The sequence below is a fragment of the Strongylocentrotus purpuratus genome, unplaced genomic scaffold (assembly GCF_000002235.5).
Source record: "Strongylocentrotus purpuratus isolate Spur 01 unplaced genomic scaffold, Spur_5.0 spur5_contig_866, whole genome shotgun sequence".
In the NCBI taxonomy this organism is placed as follows: domain Eukaryota; kingdom Metazoa; phylum Echinodermata; class Echinoidea; order Camarodonta; family Strongylocentrotidae; genus Strongylocentrotus; species Strongylocentrotus purpuratus.
Window position 1 is genome coordinate 3,205,770 of NW_022145575.1, and position 13,203 is coordinate 3,218,972.

At 38.4% G+C, this 13,203-nt stretch overlaps 1 protein-coding gene across 1 annotated transcript; it reads left to right on the forward strand.

Moving 5' to 3' along the window:
• Positions 1 to 475: 475 nt before the first annotated feature.
• LOC115918348 (aqualysin-1-like) lies at positions 476 to 9,197 on the forward strand. The gene is made up of 9 exons (XM_030974687.1): positions 476 to 575; positions 1,746 to 1,852; positions 3,578 to 3,700; positions 3,969 to 4,104; positions 4,439 to 4,548; positions 5,518 to 5,656; positions 6,127 to 6,311; positions 8,283 to 8,454; positions 9,060 to 9,197. Exons 1-9 carry the CDS (start codon positions 491 to 493, stop codon positions 9,191 to 9,193), a joined length of 1,191 nt encoding a protein of 396 aa, XP_030830547.1. The 5' UTR covers positions 476 to 490; the 3' UTR covers positions 9,194 to 9,197.
• Positions 9,198 to 13,203: the final 4,006 nt, after the last annotated feature.

Genomic DNA, 13,203 nt, shown 5'->3' on the forward strand with positions numbered 1-13,203 from the left:
AACGTATGTCCTATCTGTGAAGGTTAACAGTGTCCTTTTTGTTTAAGGGGGGGGGGGGGCTACATCTGATTACGCAACTATAAAAGCGACCAAACAATATTTTTATCGAACTGCAAAATCACTATTTATTACACCCAGTTGAAAGTGTGCTTCCCTGCAAAGTCTTTAGTGGGAAAAGTTTGCTCTCTTGCAGACGATGAACTTTTTCTTGGTGGCGCCGAAATGCGGATCTGAAAGGGTTAAAAAATACTCTCGAACTTTTTGCTGTATATACTAGAAGTTGCATATGATCTGTATTTCAAAATGTCTGGTATTCTCCGGGTTAAGAATTTTGAATATACTTTGAACGACTCGGTTGCTTCCCAACTGATTACTTTATTTTTTAAATAATATTCAAACATTTCGTTGATTGGATGAAAAACATCAAGATAAGACATTTTAAAGACGTCATGACTAAAGTTTTTGCTCGATGGCTCAGGGATGATAGCAGATGTTCCTTCTTGAATGGCATAAATACACCGCTGCTTCCACACTAAAACCATCTCATCTTCGGACTGCAAATAGACAAGCAACCGGTAAGTAGAAACCTCTCTTCGTGCATTTTCTGCTCGATCTGTGCTCTGCTACAGCCCACGGACCGGCAGCACAAGAGACCGACACTGAGCCCAGGAGACCCGCAACCCATGAGACCGACAGCTCACAAGACTGACAGCCCATGTGGCCGACAGTTCAAAAGACCGACAGTTCAAGAGACCGACAGCCCAAGAGACTGACCGTCTAAGATACCGACAACCCAAGAGACCGACAACCCAAGAGACCGACAACCCACGAGAACGATAGTCCAAAATATGGACAGCTCACGAGGTCGACAGCCCAAGAGACCGACCTGTCGGTCCGTTGGCCTTCTGATTTCTGACAACTTTTCTGAGGATTCATGAGACTGACAATGTTGGTCTCATGGGCTGTCGGTCCATAGGGATGTCTCGCCTCACTGAATGAGTGATTGAGGTGATCCTATATCTTGCTAGCCTCTCTGCAGGCCGAGTCGTACGTCACGAAGACGGCATATGCACGAAGGTGTCAGCAGGTTTTATTCTAGCTGCAATTGCTCCAGGCTGTTTTCTGTTCAAAATTATGTAGGGTTATAATAGGGTTAGGTTGATTTTAGATTTCGGGTAAGGGTTACTTTAAATTAAACATGAGCGGAAATCCATTTCCTTTCAAGTCATTATTAGGCCAAATTAGGGGTCACTTTATTTGGAGTAGAATCCGTATTCATATGAATTTACTCTCAAGAGAGTATTTCATCAACAGTGCTTTCGAGTAGTGGATCCTTCTGCAATGTAAGTGAGTCCTAATCGGAGCATTATCACCGCAGCATAGTTCATGGGCCGCGAAACCAGAGGGGAGGGGGAAGGAGATGGAGCTGCCGGGACTGCACCCCTGCACCTTTTTTTCTTCCTGTGTGGTCAAAATAATTAATGTTTAAACTTTAGAGTGCGAATCTTCTTCTTCTTTCTTTCGCAAAATGAAATGTAATTGTACAAGTGTGTCGGTAAAATTCAAAGTTTGGGGAGATCAAAATATCAGAGGTAAATATGTCAAGGGGGTGATCCCTTTCAAAGAAAATGTCGCCTAGCAAACTCGATAACTTAAAGAAGATTCTCAGGTTTCAGTGTACTTCATGGTGGAGAAAACTGTATAAAATTGTTCAACATACTTGATGTTTTGTTTTTTTTAAACAGAAATCATGCGTGCCTTCCTAGTTCTCCTCCTCGTTGCTGCGGCCAACGCCGCTAGCCTTCTAAAGGCATCGGAACCTATTTTCGGCCAATACATCGTGAAGATCAAGGTAAAACTTTAGCTATACAGTGTGAGTCAAAAAAAAAGTTTACACCTAGAAAATTGCTAATTATTTTAAAAATCATCTATGAACAGTAAATGATTATACATCTTATGAAAGGGTGTTTTATCGCAAATCATTTGGTATCATTTTTGTGTGGTATGTGTTCACGCTTGGATAAACAGGAGGCATCGTTTGCGAGAGTGCAAAAATCGATTTGCGCCAAAGTTGCTTGTGTGATGTTTAAACAAAGCAATTGGGATTTGGGTATTAATTCGGTCTTTGCAGATCCAAATAACATCCCTAAGAAAACTAATCATGCCACACATATCAAATATCGAATATTTAATATCAACGAACATTATTAAGTGCGCGCGTGTGTGTGACTTTGCTTCTGCAAAAAGCATAAATTATGCAATGCATTTCATTTGATACATTCAATTCATTCTCTCACTCCGCTAATCCCAACATTATGCTGTAGGCATCACTTTGGCGCAAGTCGATATTTGCACTCATGAATACCTCATGTTCATCCAAGCGTGAACACATACCACACAAAAATGATACCAAATGATTTGGGATAAAACACTCTTTCAAAAGATATATAATAATTTACTGTTCATAGATTATTTTAAAAATAATTAGCAATTTTCTAGGTGTAAACTTTTTTTTGACTCACACGGTATATTATACAGGGTGGCCCACTAAAAAAAAAAAATTTCCTTTTGCGATCGTAATGTAGCATTAGTGTGTAGTAATTGGTTGTAATCGAAATAACGTGTCGTGTGCAAAATCCATTATAGGGATCTAGTCTCCCAAAATATAATAATACTTATAATGATAATGATAAAAATAATACTAATAATAATGAGAAGAAGAAAACAAAATTGCCCTATAATAATAATTTTGTTTACCCATGCAGGGAAGCCTCACCAGCGCCAATATGCGGTTCTTTCTCAGAACCCTGCAAATAAATAACCCCAGTCATTGTCACGCACCCATTTAAACTTGGGTGAAGAGTGGTAAATGTGGATTAATTTCTTGTCAAACGATATCAGTTTTGGGCAGGGATTCGATCCCTCACCCCTTGGATTGAGAGTCAAGTAAATGAACCACTATGACCAGGGGCGGATCTAGCTTTTTGCTAAGGGGGGGGGTTGACCAAAATAATGACGATGCGGAGCATCGTCCACGAGCCGCGAAGCGGCGAGCCGATTTTTTTTGGGGTGTTTATTTGAACCCCGTAAGTGATGTTTTCCTGGCATCTATTAACACAATGGAGACCATAAAAAGCAGTGCATGATAACGTCTTTTTAAATCAAGTAACAGTTTAATACATAGTTATATCCAGAGTTATCATGTGTTTGGTTAAGTTACCAGATGAGTTGAATATCTTCTCACAATATTTGCACTTGAAAGGGTTTCTCTCCAGCGTGCTTTCTTTTTTCTTTCTTTTTTTCTTTCTTTTTTTTTCTTTTTTTTTTCTTTTTTTCTTTTTTTTTTCTTTTTTTTGGGCCGCCCAAGGGGGGGGGGGGTTGCAACCCCCCCAACCCCCCTCTAGATCCGCTTCTGATGACACGACACCTCCGAATCGTTGGGCAAATTATCATTAATGGTTCAGAACATTTAGTTTTGTTTGATCCTGCATTTACTTTCTTCATTATCTTCTTGGATATTGTCATCATCTTCAGAGCCTTATACTTATAATTGGGTTTACTTGATTGTTTCCTTTAGTCGGACTTCGACGTCCAGTCCGTTCTGCCCACCGTTCGCCTCGCTGGTGGTCGTGTTGGACACGTTTACAATGCCGTCTTCAACGGATTCGCCGCCAAGCTATCCGAAAAGGTCCTCGATGCTGTGAGTATGAATATTATTTCTTTTTATGAGTTTCTATCTTATTTTAATGAGAAGTAAACGAAAGGTGTAATACCTGAGTTAAACAACCTAGACAGCTGCTGAACTCTCCGATAAAGTCCGGTTTAGAGTCATGTTGGCGATGTGGCTGCGGTGTAAAACAAGCATTATTGAGTATATTTATCCTGTAACTTTATTTGATGTTTACATTCGGCTGCAAGACCGTTATTTTTAATAAACCCTTATCGAATTGAATTATGAAACGGTATAGGTCCTCAATCTGCCCGCTGTCGAGTACGTAGAAGAGGACGGCGTTGTACGCACTCAAGCTGTTGGATCATGGGGTCTTGATCGTATCGATCAGGCCAATCTCCCACTAGACGACTCCTACGACTCTACCAAACGAGGTAAGAAGGGATTTCATTTATTTTGTTGTTGATGTTCGTATCGTAGTTGTTCTTGTTTGGGGAATGTTTCGATTTTAGATGAATAACAGATCCATTTATTTTGTTGTTGATGTTCATGTCGTAGTTGTTTTTGTTTGGGGGTATGTTTAGATTTTCGATACATTACTTAGTGCTATGACGGGCAAGCATAAGTCAAGCTTTCTAGTTGTGAAGAACAACCTTTGTTTCAAGAATTCTCTTCCGAACCTCTTCCTAGCTACGTGTCATGTTATGTGAGGAAGAAGGGTGGTTATAAACTATTCTTGGTGTTTTGATATCATCTTTTAATAATTAGGTACCAACGGAGCAGGTTACAATGTTTACGTGATCGACACTGGTATCAACCCAACGCACAACGACTTCGGCGGACGTGCGGTCACTGCCTGGTCCGCCATGGCTAGAAGCGTAAGTCATACAAATTAATACAGTCGAACCTGTCTATTAAGAACGCCCAGGCGCGTACGCAGGGGGTGGGGGTGGGGGTTAACCCCCCCCCCCCCCCCATTTGATTTTTTTAATTTTTTTTAATTTTTTTTTTTTAATATATATAAAAATTTAAAAAATTAAAAAAAAAAAAAATTATTCCTACGGCCGACCTAAAAAAGGTGACCTTACCCCCCCCCCCCCCCCAACTGAGCAAAATGTCAAATTTCAAAATTTCGAGACCAAGATTTTTTTTTAAAGTGTCCTCTTACCACCCCCCTTGAAAAAATCCTGCGTACGCGCCTGAGACCGCCCAAGGGAAACATAAACTGTGGCCAATGTAGACATGAAGGAGCATTTTTAGACAGGTTCCTACTAAGACATGCTTGACTGAATTTAAATATAAAAATGAATAGTAAATTGAAAGAAAAATAAAGGAAAAATAAACAAGTAAAACAGAAACTGTCGCGTACATAACTGTTTGCAGAATTCCTGAAAATAGCCGTAATTCGCGAAAGTTTCTAGTCGCAGTAGGCCATCATAAATCATGTAAAGGAAATTAAATTTGCCAAAATTTAATTATTGTTGTTCTTGATGCATTTTCGTGAAATGATGTTGGAGACTTCCACTGGCCTGGTATAGTGCTCCTCTCAGAGAATAACGTATTATTGTGTAGTTTCAGAAATGGTATTATTCCTGAGCTTTGAGCAAATTGTAATAAACGTCAGATTGAACACAAATATAACAATTATACACACATTTTTTTCGGGCGTTTTTAATGACTTGTTAAAGATAGTTATGAAATTATACGAATTGTTTAAAATGCAGTTTCATTGATACTACCAACAATTTTATGAAAAAATAATTGATACTACCAACAATTTTATGAAAAAGTAATCATCTTTTTGTTTTATCATGTTGAGTTTGTGTTGCGTATATTTATCCTAACAGGAAGATTGCAATGGACACGGAACTCACTGCTCAGGTACTGTAGCAGGAACCGAATACGGAGTGGCGAAGGGAGTCAATGTCTATGGCGTCAAGGTTCTAAATTGCTTCGGTAGTGGGTCATGGAGTGACGTCATTGCTGGTACGTTTTCAGTCATTTATCGGTAACGTTCGGCACTTGTAATTTGTAAACTTGAGTTTACGAGTTGATTTTTTTCTATAATTCTGTCAGTATGAAAGAATCACGACAGACAGCGCCGTTGAACGTAACTTCCTTTAATATTTACGTAGGCCCTACATGTAAATGTTTTATAATTGTTTTTGATAATTGTTTTACATTACTGCTAAGAAAGCATGTTTATGCTTGTATCAAAGTAAACAGCCACGGGGACTGACGGCTTTAAGTCCACTCCGAGGGACTTGGTATTGAGGATTAATGCCACGATCACCGAAGGGCGCATTGACTTGGTTTCGAATCCGGGACCTCCCGGTTATGAGACCAGAATACCATAGCGTCCCATTAATGGACTCCTATTGTATTTTATAAAAGCATGGAAATTAGCGTATATAATGCTCAACTTCGTTAACCAAATGGTGTTTCCTTCTTATTAGGTGTCGATTGGGTTAGCGCAAGTGGTGCTAGGCCAGCAGTTGCATCGATGTCTCTTGGTGGTGGCTATACCGATTCCTTAAACGAAGCTGTTAAGAACTTAGTCAACAGTGGTGTCCAAACTGCCGTCGCAGCTGGCAACGACAACAGTAATGCTTGCAACTATTCTCCAGCAAGCGAGCCTGAAGTGAGTAAATAGTAGGCCTTTTTTAAATTTCGTGTAACTCGTATTTTTTAAAACTTTGCACCACGTAAAATATTGAACCTAGTTATGTTATGTTTTGTAAAGTTCGGGATAAAGGCGCGTTGTCCATTTTTTCTTCAAAAAGTGTGATACTGGTATTGACGAAAATATCCATATCCTGACATTCTTATCAGCATCATAATTTGTAACATTATAAAATGGCTCCGACACACACAAAAACATATATATATTATATAGGCGTGAAGAAAATGGTCTAGGAACGTGAGACGTAGCTTTAATTTAATTTCCTATATATATATAATATATATATATATATATATATATATATATATAGGAAATTAAAATAAAGGAATTAAAAAACATCACCAGTTAGTTAATGTTAATATAATACGTGTTATGTGTCAAATTTACAGACTTGTTAATCAGGAACATAACCTGATCCTGGGTCCGTTTTGCCGTCCTTAGCCCCCTTTCTTTTCCTTACAAACTAGGATTTGTCGTGAAGAAAATAACTGTTTTTTTTTTTTTTTTAGCTATACGTGTATTACGTGTATAATACAGCTCGGTTGTTCGTATTATTTGATTTGTATCCCCTTTGCTATCATTTCTATATGATACGTTCAGGTACTTTCTGTTTTACAAGTCTTGTGCTTTTATATCCTTTCATCTATCTCTGTTGCCAAATTGTGTATTTATGACTGTTGTTTTTACATTGTTCGATGATAAATAAATTGAATTGAATATACCATTTCGTAGTTAGTAAATGGATAAAATGACCCCAAATATTCACAGATCTTTATGTGTATTACAGTGTATTTTAGATTAATCAATGCCAAAGTCATGTATGTGCTTCATGAAAAGCTTTTGTTTGCCCTGTTGCATCATAGAAAGTACCGCAGGTGCACCACATGAATAATGATTACATAATACATACCATGAGCACTTATTCAACTCGATGGGTTTTACAATAGACCAGTTCACGGTTAGCACATTACTGCAATGACCCCGAATATCCACAGATCTTCAAAACATGAAGAGGTCCCACTTTGTACATTGTGAAATAATCATTCCTACAGCGATGAAGGTGCTATATAACATAGCCTTTGTTTTCCCCTTTGAAAGAATACATCCACCTGTGTATCATGGATTGCACTGAATGTGCAAGAATGAATAACGATTACATAACTTTCATGAGCACGTATCCAGTATTTCGTCTCCGTGTATTTCACAATTTGTTCTGCAATGACCTTGATCTGCTCATGCTCAGACAACAACCGTGAACTCGCTTATTTTATCAGAAATAACTTTTATCTGCCCTATCTGCCCATGCGCAGATAGTATTTACGAAATGGCTTATTCAAGAAGAAGAAAAAAATGAATTCAATCGGAAGTATAAACATCAAAGAAAAATCGAACGAATAAAATATCAATAACAAAAAGGAAACGGAGAAACCCCTTTCATATCAAGTTACGCAAAGGCCTTATCGGTTCGAGACCCGCCGCGGCAGGGGCGTACGCAGGATTTTTTCAAGGGGGGGGGGGGTTTAAAATCTGGCCCAAAATATTTTGCTCCCGAAAATTTGAAAATCGCGCCGGCCGAAAAGTCGCTCAGTGGGGGGGGGGGGGGGGGGGGGGGCGGACACTTTTTTTTTTTTTTTTTTGGTAGTCCAACGCCTGCGCCGCGGCACTAATGTCCTTTGGCAAGACATTAATCTACATTTGCCATACTCCACCCAGGTGAGGTAAATGGGTACCCGGTAGGAAGAAATTCCTTGAATGCTTGAGCGCCTTTTCATGCTAGCTCGGTTAAAGCCGGTGTATACAATGATATGATTGCAGGGCCCTCAGGGAGAACAGGCTACCCTGCACGGGTAAACGAGACATCAGTATTATTATTGTTATCAATTTTTTCACCTAATACGGCCTGCTAAATTTGTGATTTGCTCATCACAGGCTGTGACGGTTGGGTCAACCACGAGCACAGACGCTCGTTCTTCTTTCTCCAACTATGGAAATTGCGTGGATGTCTTTGCTCCAGGTAGTTCCATCACATCCGCATGGTACACCTCCAACACAGCCACCAATACCATCAGCGGAACGTCCATGGCTTGCCCTCATGTTGCAGGTAATACCGCGGACTAAGCATTACGGTATTACGCCCTCAAGTAGTCCAGAATCTGGCCGATTTATCTGTTTCAATCTCCACTATACCTATCTTTTGATTTACATGTCTCTGTAGATCACATGATTTGCATGAGTCCCATGAGACTCAATATTGTCCTTTGGCAAGACAGACATTAATCTGCATTTGCCAATCTCCACCCATGAGCTAAATGGGTAGGCCTATACCCAGTAGGATGCGAACATTGATGTGGTTGGATTCGCATGATAAAATTATGTGTGCGCTCGTAAAATGGCGCCTGGCCAGAATAATCAAAAGGGAAAGGAACGTGTGCATTATTATGTGTGGATTAGCAATTTATTGAATCTAGTGATAATTTAATAATTACAATGCAAAGTGCTTAGAAACGTAATATTGTGCCCTCTATATATAGCAAACAATGCCTAATCGATGGCCATTGTTCCCCATGGTCCCCTTTTTCTTATGTTAATAAAGAGCTGATTTGATGAGATAACCACCTGTCAGTGACCACGCAGGGAGGTCTAATCCCTCCTGGTCAAGTAGTGCAGATAGGCTTTAATTCAAATAGTTCCCCATTCTGTTTTCAGGTGCCCTTGCTATCTATGGCATACTAAATGGGAACGATGGTGAAAGGGCAGCGGCCGCTCTGGTCAATGAGGCTACCTCGGGTGTCGTAGGAAATCCAGGCTGGAACTCTCCCAACAAGTTGCTCTATGTCTAGTCTGCACAGGTGAGTACAGGCAGGGGGTAGACTCTGGATTCTGAAAAGAAAGGGGACCCCAAAAAATTGTCGCCAATACAGGGGAGTGTTTCACAAAGACTAAGATCGACTTTAAGTTGGACTTAAATATGACAGGCCATTTATGCCACTGGTTGCTCTAACCATTGGTCTCTCAATAATTATGATCTTTAGAAAATATTTTTTCCTTCAATAATGAACTATCAAAAAAGCTGAATTCACTAGATGTGTGACCATGATTTTGTACGTCCCTTGAGAGACCATTGACAGTAAATGGTGAGAGCAAACAGTGGCATGAATGGCCTGTCATAGTTAAATCCAACTTTGTGAAACACTCCCCATGTATAATGTTTATCACATCCTTTAGTTGTTCAATGATCAGGTGACAGGTGCCTTTAGGGGTCTACAATTATTGATTACCTTTAAACATGATCTCAAAGTATTTGGAGAAATCAAACTTTGGCAATTTCAAAAGCCCTGTCCATTACCTCTAAATGCATGACCCATGACCTTTACAACTATTATGCAATCCGAATATGATTTTCACAGGCAATACAAAAAGGCCAAATATAATTGATTCCGAGTCTTGTCTGTTTGTTGAAGAAAGTATGATTAAAAATAATCAATCAAACACAAATTGGCAGCGCTGTGGGACGCCCTCTCACATTTTGCTCTATACAGAACATGTCAATTTTCTTAGTCGTTGAATAAGAAAGGATATGTTAAATGCTTGCTCCGAAAGGATTGAACAGTATCAGAATATTAAAGAGAAAGTAGGTATATTACAATATAACAATAGGAAATATAGAGTGGTTTATACAAGACTGTATATCTTTTCTTACATTTAGTCATTTATTTTTTCTTGTCTTGGGGTGGAACATCCTAGCACCAAAAGATGATTTCTAACAGCAAAAGAACATTGTGTATGTGACGGTGTGTGTGTGGGGGGGGGGGCGGTGTGTGTGGGTCGGTGTGTGTTGGGGGCGATGGGTGTGTGTGTGTGTGTGTGTGTGTGTGTGTGTGTGTGTGTGTGTATGGATGTGTGTTGTTGATGTTAATGTTGTTGAGATGACAACCATTCTCTCTTCACCTTCACTTGTTTCTATCCTTGTGTTCTTTTATTCCCTCTCAGGTCCTAAAACCACCGTGCTGAGCTCAAGCGGACTTTCTACCAACTAATCACTAATTGCGGATGAAGTGACACTGAAAAAATGCCGTACTCATAACTTTAAGACATTAACATAAAACCAATCTTAATAAAGTGCAATGAATTATGACGCCATCGTCTGGCATTATCAAATCAAAGTCATTTATGTTTTGTCTGTATCAGAATTGCTTGACAGTTCTGATCGTTAACGTAATACTGACTTCAATAAAGTTCGCTTGTACCTCAATCGAATCAGCATTATTTACAGTGTGATTTTTGTCTTTTTATGTTCCTACATATCCACTAATCCTGAGGGGTTGCCCTAAAGAAAATACCCTCACATCACTTGGGGTGCCTTTTCACACACAAATTAGCACATCCATACCAACTGAGCACCCCAGCAACGACTGTTTTTCGATGGGGAATGCAGGCACCCCCGGTATCCTATAGCTCTCGTGATCAAACAATCGTATGGGGATGACTTTGGTGTTAATAATGTTGATGAAGGAAGCGGCCATGTTGAACATTGATGATGTTGTGGTTGCCGGTGGTGGTGAAGATGATGATGAAGAAGAAGATGATGATGATGATTGTGATGATGATGGTGATGAAAAAGATGGTGGTGAAAAAGATGATGATGTTGGTGATGAAGACGATTATGATGATTGCGATACTGATAAGTGATGATGATAATGTTGATAATATATAGTGATGATGATGATGATGACGATGATGATTATGATTATGATGATGATGGCGATAATGATAATGATGATGCTGGTGGTAGTGATAAGTCCACCAACAATATCAGAATATCAAAATGATCCTATATTATACCATCTTCCAATAGTATACCACGTCAGCTCGAAATCGTGATACATGATGTAGCATAGTTTCCTTCATTATACGGCCACCAAAATATTATTATATGGAACGCCCTCCAGTTTTAAGTCCTTACCCCCAGTTTTCTTAACCTTATTAAGCAAAGACCATGGGCGGCGATCCAGTGAGGGGCGGGGGACACGGACATTTTGCACAACTGGAGGGCCCAAGAGTGCAGCGTTAAGACTAATAAAAATACAAAAATCTTCTCGCTCGGTCGCTACGCTCACTCACATAATATCCTTCAAAATGTACGAGTAAATATTGTAGAAAATCTTTATTCCTTTGGCATCACCGTGTTACCAATCGAGTACAGATTTTCCCTCGCATTTCCCCCCCCCCCCCCCCCGGTTATGAAAAGACATCGCCGTCCCTGCTAAAGACACACCTCTTCAATAACCGAGTTTTATTTATTTATTTTTTGTTGTTGTTGTCTTGTTTATCCTTTTTTTATAATCTTAATAGGTCTATGTTGAGTGCACTTAGCAATATTTCAATGGATTTTGCGATACATAAAGATTTGTTTTTAAAAATTATGTACATAATGAATATCATGAAGCTACCGTAAATTATCCAGGCGACTGTATATGCATTTGTGTTTTTTCTTTGTAAAGAAGCTTATTTGCTTTGGAAAGAGCTTGAAAAGAATGTTAACAAATATTTCATGTCTAATTTTCAATTCAAACCATTTCACTTCATGGTTTCGACTTCGGTTTAAAAAAAAAGGAAAATGATATTGATATAAATTTTAATTATGCAATTTTTAAAATTATCAAATGATAGTACGGAAGCGAAAAACAACATTTATAGAAAAGTCGCTTTAGATGACAGTTGCATATAACGGAAAACAAAATAGCATAAAACTGAAAAGTCAGGCGGATTTTCTAGTGTAGTACCAGCCCCAGCTATCTTCATCATTCATAAACGTCATCATACTTCAATTAAATTCCAATCATGGAATTGGTGTGTTGTTGAAACCCATACTATGACCTGAATATCAGACCAAGGACTCCTTGATCAAACAAAACGTGCTTGAATCCTTTGGGCCGCTATGGCTATTCAAATATTTATTTCCATATTTGACAATCAACATCGTTTCATAATTATTTGTTGGCATCTGTGTATAACAATTACACAATAGCATCGCGGAATAGTGAATCTACACAAAGGAAATCCAAATTTAACCCCCAATCTCAAGAAGTTATTGAGGTATTCTGTTGTGATCTTTTTAGGTCAAGTTAATATCCAAATGTGATTGCAGGTGACGGAGATTTTTTTTTAAAGCAGATGTTTCTGCATTTATTAATAAATAAAATACCCCCCCCCCCAAAAAAAAAAAATAAAAAAATAATAATAATAAATAAATACAAAAATAAAATAATAAAAAAAAAAAAAAAAAAAAAAAATTATTTAAAAACAGGTAAAAAATAAATAAATGAACAAAATAACAATAATATATCATATAATTGATTTACATAAAGAATGACAACTGAAACACACACACATAAAAATGCATATATATATAATTGAAAACTTAAAAGTATGGAGGTAAGTCAAAGAATCAAGATAAATGCAGAGACCAATTATTATTAAAAGCATGAATGTTTGAGTCGATAGCATGTTCATGTTTTTTCTCCCTCGAAAGACATATACTTGCCTGGAAATATTGGGTTGACCAATAGGCCGTTTTCGTAATGTAATTTAATTGAATGCATAACCTATGTTAGGTGCCTCGATCGTTATATACAAATTATTTCATTCACCTGTTAGGAATAATTGCATTTCAATAGTCAGAATGCGAATTGCATATATTACGTGTTGTTAGGTAAGGCAATCCGTAATATTTGTCCTACCTATAGCAACATCTAATCTACGCAATTTGCATTATCGAAATACATTCGTAGCAACTAACAGGTGAATAAGTTTTTAACAAGGCCCTTAAAAACGACTTATGTATTAAACT